Below are 6,887 nucleotides of genomic sequence, written 5' to 3' on the forward strand. Positions count from 1 at the left end.
CACTTTTATGGGAAATGAATATCAAACTTGCTGATCTATGGTTTCTAGAATTCAATTTTTATCTTAGGAAAAATCAAACCAACACTCATTTTCAAGATTTTGCACCTGTCCAAATCTCCCTGAATTTTCAAAGATTAGTGATAGTTGTTAATCAGGCAGGCTTTTGAAAGACATGAATCTTGACTGGAATTTGAAAGAAGGAAATAATATGTGTGAAGTAAAATTATTTGGGGGACCTCTAACTCAGTCCAGTCCTGGGAGATTCACTTCAGCAGATCAAAATAGTAATCAGTCACATGTGTGAAGGTCATCTGACCTGACTCCATTGCCCCACATAAGGTCACCATGGAGGCCAGGGCAGAGGGCATGACTTTTGAAAACCATTGGCCAAGGAAAAGGTCCAGGGGGAGGAGCTTAGGTTTGAAAAGTCAGCAGGGGAAGCAGAGTCAGCCTCTTTGCTTTCAGACTTATCTCTGAACTGACTCTTCCTCTCTAGACTGGCTCTCTCCCTGAGTCCTCTGATCTTACCTGGCCATCTCTGGCAAGTGGAAGCATAGGAGGGAACTATACTGCTTTCATTGGGGAACTGGATTTTTACCTTCAGTTGGAAAGGCTGAAACCTTATTTCTCTTTTTCTTTTTGCTAATAAATGCTTATAAATCTATTAATAAGCTTCTAAGATTAATTTTATTTATAATAATAAACAGAAACAGATAATAGTTTGCATTTATATAGCATCTACTATATTCCAGGCACCGTACTAAACACTTTACAAGTATTTCATTTTATCCTCACAATAATCCTGGGAGGCAAGTGGGAGAGATTAAGTACTTAAATAGCAAAATAACCTTTCAATGTAGATGCTCTTGTTAATTCCATTTTAATGGTGAAAAAATGGAGGCAGACAGAGTTAAGTGGTTTGCCCAGGATCACACAGTAAGTGTCTGAGATTGGACATGAATTTAGGTCTTCCTGACTCTAGGTCTTGCTCTCTATCCTCTGCAATACTTGTAATGGTTTAATCTTTGTATAGCAAGCTAGTGCCCTATAGCTTATAAAAAGGATATATACTGTTAGATTATCTAAAAGTAGGGACAGATATGATTCACAGAACATCAATAATAGCTCACATATGATGCTTTTAAGATTTGCAAAGCATGTTACATGTATTATCTCAATAACTTGCCAAAAATGAACAGAGGTAAAAAAGGTAGGTCCAGGGTTGGAATGCTTTTTGTTGCCACAGACCTAAAGGAAGCTAAATGGGGAGTTTAGCAGACTATACCTGTGATTTTGACCTCATTAACCCTTGGCTTTAATTAGCTGAAGCAAAGAGGCAAAAGAGAGAAATACAACAGAACATAGAGAAAAGGACAAACAGAATGGCATAGAACATAATTGAGTAGAATAGGACACAACTGAGTAAACATTGTGAGTAGAAAAGAACAGAAAATTAGCATCAATGTAGAAGAGTAGTAAAGTAGAATGGGGAGGAGAATGAGAGTTTTGGGAAATAAGTAGACATTAGTCAAATTCTTCATGTGAAATCTTCAATTATATTTTAATGTCTTGACAGGTAATGGGCTATGAGACAATTCAACACCAGTTCTCAAGACTTCATTTTGTTGGGATTCTCAGATTGGCCCCATTTGGAACATCTCCTTTTTGTGGTCATCTTGATCTTTTATCTCCTAACCTTGATTGGCAACACAGCCATCATTGTCGTGTCCAATTTATTCCCTCAACTCCATACCCCCATGTATTTCTTTCTCTGTCATCTCTCTTTCCTAGACCTCTGTTATACAACTAGCATTGTCCCTCAGCTTCTGGTTAATCTGCATGGATTTGACCGGACCATCACTAAAGGAGGTTGTGTGGCTCAACTCTTTATTAGCCTTGCCTTAGGTTCTACTGAATCTGTTCTTCTGGTGGTGATGGCTTTTGACCGCTATGCTGCTGTCTGCCGGCCCCTCCACTACACTACTATCATGCAACCCTGGCTCTGCCTCCTGCTGGCTTCCATCTCCTGGTTTGGAGGTTTTGTCAACTCCGTGGCCCAGACAGGACTTATGATGGCTATGCCTCTCTGTGGCTTACGCTATCTGGACCATTTTTTCTGTGAGATGCCTGTATTCTTAAAGCTGGCATGTAAGGATACAAAAGAGACAGAAGCCAAGATGTTTGTTGCCCGGGTCATCATTGTGGCACTCCCTGCCTCACTCATCTTGGTCTCCTATGTGTACATAGTCCAAGCAGTACTGAATATTAAGTCAGCAGAAGGACAGAGAAAGGCATTTGAAACATGTGGGTCCCATCTCATGGTGGTCTTTCTTTTCTATGGATCTGCTAGTTATACTTATCTCCAGCCCACTCACAGTTACTCCACAAGTCTTGGCAAGTTTGCTGCTCTCCTTTATACTATTTTTACTCCAATGCTCAACCCTCTTATTTATACCCTGAGGAACAAGGATATGAAGGCAGCTTTGAGGAAAGTGATAAAAACAAAAAGAGCCTTGGGGTAGAGAAGACAATGAAGAACTGTTATGACAAGTAATAGAAATCTCAAAGACAGACAAAGCTGAGTATGAAAATCATTGATATAATATTACATACAGAATAATTTAAGAATTTAGCCTGGGTTTCAAGGCCCTCTTGTTCCAACCTACTTTTTCAGTCTCATCTCATTTTGTTTCTCTTTTATGTGATCTGTGCTCTGGTCAAATGTAAAATTCTATATGTTCCCCAATCTTGTTTTGCCCTCTCCAGCTTCTATGGATTTCTATAAGAGGACATAACCATTTTCCATGCCTGGAATGCACTCCTTCCTCTTCTCTTATTGTTTAAATCCTTCTTTTCCTTCAAGGTCACTTCTTTCATGAAGTCCTCCTTTGTACTTTCTCTGCTCTTTCTTCCTTTGCCACCTTCTTATGGTGATCTTCTTGGAATATAGCCCAAGAAAGTAGGTAAAAATTAGATGAGAAAAAATAAGTTTGCAAAAAAAAAAAGATGCTATTTTTTTTTAAGTATTCAGATGAAATACAGGCATAGCTCAGAGCAGTCTATTAAGAGAGATAACTTATCTAAGACCAAAAGAATTTGGAGTCTAGAAATACAGGAGTAGGTTTATTTGGTGTAAAAGAAATTGTTATTAAATATGTAAGTAAGTAAATGAATGGGTAGTCAAAGAAGGCCAATGGAGTGGTGGGTTTAGAAGAGAAAGAGGAAGAAAGAGTGATGATGAAGACTGTTAAGAGTGAAGAAAAAGGAAAAAGAAATGATAGTGGCATGAAGTACAGAGGATACAAATGGAAAGAGAAGAAAATAAGAAGATATGACAAATATCATCAAGGCAGTAAAGAAAATCAGTAACCTCAGAAAGAATAGTAATGAGAAAGAGTGAGTAGGCAAAATAAAAGAAAGGGAGGAAAGAATTGCCAAGAAGACTTTAAAAGTGATCTTCGAAATATATTTCTTGGTTGTTTTGTATTTATGAATTGTGTAAGGTTGAGTAACCTGTGTGGAAAATATATGTAAGGTAATGGGGTCCCCAGGGATATTATAATAAATTAAGTAGTTTGTGGGAACACACTCTAGGATTTATGAGAGACTGGACCAGGTTGGAAAGACCAGGGTTTACTGGATTTCCACAGGAATGGCAGTTGATCTTAACTGTCACTCAGCTTCCACTAGGCTAGAGTCTTGAAACAGGCCAACAAGGTAAAAGGGACTTAACAGCTTTTTTTATATTTGACTAAAAGGAGGGAAAGGGATTTCTATACTTAAAATCTAAAGGATAAAACCACAGGGCAATGGGAGGACTTACTCTACTCTTACTTAGTGATCTAAACTAACAGGGCCCAAGGAGTTGTAAATGGAGTCTCTGGGTTTCTGCCTCAAACCTGGAACCTGCCAGGCTTGAGTACAGCTAGGGGCTTTGTGGCTTTGGGATTCTCACTGCAATCCACTGATGATCTCTGGATGCCAGGAGCTAAAGTTGTCTCAGGTACCAAGTAGTAAGGGTTTTGCTTGAAGCACTGTCCTCCAGAACTCAAACTTCTCTTCCTCCCTTGGCTCTGTAGATCTTGTCCTAGTGCTAGATCCACACTCAGGATCCCAGGGGAAAACAGGAAGCAGGGTGTCCTTTGCTCTGAGGTCTCCCAGGCTGGCAACAGTTTTTGCTCACCACTAATGGAGTCCTCACTCAGGGCCAAGTCACCTCTTCCTGCTCCTTCATTCCAACCTGGAATTCCCAGCTCCAGCTCCTTCCTGCTATTTACTTCCTAATCAATATCTAATCAATACCTAATCTAATCTTCCTCACAACACCTGGAACGGGGGGAAAACAGTGATCATGTAGAGTCTATCCATTTAAATGAATTCTATTTATAATGTACTTACTTTATTTAGAGGACTATTAGGAACCAGAATGATTGTGTCAAGGGAAAGAAAAGTAAGACAGAAGAAAAAGAAAAAAGAAAAAGATAAGAAAGGAAACAAAGGAAAAGAGGTAGATAAGAGAGGCAATGACCATAGCCACTGTCCCAAAACCCATCGATATGGGACTCTTTCTTTACTGGTGGAAATAGATGTCTTGCTCTACCTGAAGGGTAGGGCAGAGTTAGAGTGGAGAGCTCCAGCCTCCTTCAGTCCCTGTCAGGACTCTTCAGGTTGCAAGTCTTCTTCAGGATTCTTCAAGTATAATTTGCTTTAGATTCTTCTGGTTTTCAGCTTTGAGAGAGAAGATGAAGGGGATAACCCTAATTCAGGTTGCTGTAGGAAAAGACTCTGGAAATATATGGGAGGAGTTGGCAGTCTTCATGATGTTCCTATTCTCAGTTAGCTAATGTAGAAACTTTGAGGAGTCTCTCCTTGGGTGAGATGTGAGACCCTCTCTCTTGGCTGAGCTATCTCTGTCCAAATGGAAAAACTTTTCACTCTGTATTGTCCAGAATATATTTTCCTATATATCTCCAGAAAACCACAATATCTTGCAAAAATAAATGAACAGAAATTATATTCCTTTGTTTGGAACTTCCATCTGTAAGGAAAGGATCACGCATATTATGAGGCCCACCTTTGTCAGGGGCTACACAGTAGTGTAGTGAAGCTTGAAGGGAATTAGAATAGACATTTCTAGCCTCTAGCCTCATCTCCCAATCCCTTATCTTCAAGAGATACTTTGACTACTTTCAGGAAGGAATGGAGGAAGTTGGGACTGGAGGCTATTCTGATATCCTCAAAGAGAAGGTATAACATGTGAGAATTAGGTCCATCTGCTCTCTTAAATACTATTAGTCTAGCTAGGGGATATAATTAAGTTCAATCTACCTTCTGACTATTTTATAAATATTATTGGGGAAAAGGAGGACTTCAAGTTTTATATCTAAGGCTTGTGGATATAGTGGATAGCAAAGAAAAACTATTTTTACAGATTGGCAGCAAAACAAATAAAAAAAGGTTCATGTAGGTTAGTATATAGCATACAATGCAAAATGAAGGCCTTTTCACATTGGGAACAAGATAATTCAACTCAAGCAAGAGAGAAAGAAAGAGTTAATGATTTCTCTTAAGATCACTTGAAGTCTCTACTGTAGTTAGCTGAGAATAGAGAAATGTTAGAGACTGACAGTTCCTCTCATGTTTTCTGGAGTCCTTTTTTTTTCCCAGTTAACAGAAGTGGATTTAGCCCCTTTCATTTCCCCTCTCAGAGCTGGAAGCCAAAAGCACATAAAGCAAGTTACCTGAAGAGTCCTGAAGGGGACTAAGAAGGATGAAGCTCTTCCACTCTCACTAACTCTTTACCTCACACAGAGCAGGACATTCATTTCCACCAATTTGGAAAGGGTCCCATATCAATGGACTTTGGGGAAGTTACATTTATGTTCAGTTGTTCTGAAGTTACATCTCACCCAAGGAAAAACTCCTCAAAGTGTCTACATTAGCTAACTGAGAATAGGAACATCTGAACATCTGAACATATGAACATTATGTTCAGTTACAATCAAGAAAGAAGAAGATGAGAAGCATTTGAAGAAAATAAAAAAAAAGAGTGTAATAGAAGATAAGAAAGAAAATGGTTAGGAAAAAAAGTTAGGAGAAAGGCAAAAAATAACTAATTTTAAAAGACTAAAGAAAGAAAAAATGGAGAAATGAAAAAGGAGAAAAATTACTAAAATCTGAATAGAAGCGAAAAGAAAAAACTAATAGAAAAGAGAAAGGATCAAAAAGTGAGGAAAGAGGGGCAAATAAATACAAGAAATTGAGCAGAATATAACATTTGGCAATGACAGAATGGAGAAAAAATAAAGAAATAAGCAGAGATAACAAGGAAAGATGTCTCTCTGGTGCTTGAGAAAAGAGTATATTTATCAGAATAAAACCTAGATTTAGGGACTACTGTGAGGAAGCATTAGACAAAGCTTTAATTTTAGATAGGCTAGTTACTAGACTCTAGAATATAAAAAATATTTTAAATGGGTCAGTTTCCCCTCTGTTGAGTTCTTCCCACAACTTCTATTTTGGGGAATGTTTTCAGCCCAGCTATCCTTCATCCTTGAGATTTAGACATCTATCCTCTGCTTGTCAGCTCCTCTTTCATTTATTTTTCCTCTTTAGAAGGTAAACTTCTTGATTGCAGATATTATCTTTCTTTTTGCTTAAATATATATCCTCAGGTTGCATCATAGTGTCTGGTACATAGTGTTTAATAAATGCTTTTAAACTAACATTTCAACTTTTTCTATAAGTGGGGAAGAAATCTTTAAAAGTTTCCATTAGAAACAATATATTTGACTGTTAAAAGTTCCTTAGCATATGCTGAAAACATTAACAGGTAGATTCCTAAAGTCAGAAACAAATGGCCACTAACAACCCTAGAAAACAGTTGA

General features: G+C 38.1%; 1 protein-coding gene across 1 annotated transcript; it reads left to right on the forward strand.

The window, feature by feature from the left end:
• The first annotated feature begins 1,586 nt into the window (after positions 1-1,586).
• Positions 1,587-2,522, forward strand: LOC123244919 (olfactory receptor 2Y1-like). The gene has a single exon (XM_044673580.1). It carries the CDS (start codon positions 1,587-1,589, stop codon positions 2,520-2,522), a length of 936 nt encoding a protein of 311 aa, XP_044529515.1.
• Positions 2,523-6,887: the final 4,365 nt, after the last annotated feature.

Source organism: Gracilinanus agilis, chromosome 4 (assembly GCF_016433145.1).
Source record: "Gracilinanus agilis isolate LMUSP501 chromosome 4, AgileGrace, whole genome shotgun sequence".
In the NCBI taxonomy this organism is placed as follows: Eukaryota; Metazoa; Chordata; class Mammalia; order Didelphimorphia; family Didelphidae; genus Gracilinanus; species Gracilinanus agilis.

Excerpts from the sequence above, each read along its gene's own strand:
- LOC123244919 (XM_044673580.1), top strand. The coding sequence starts at position 1,587 with ATGAGACAATTCAACACCAGTTCTCAAGACTTCATTTTGTTGGGATTC.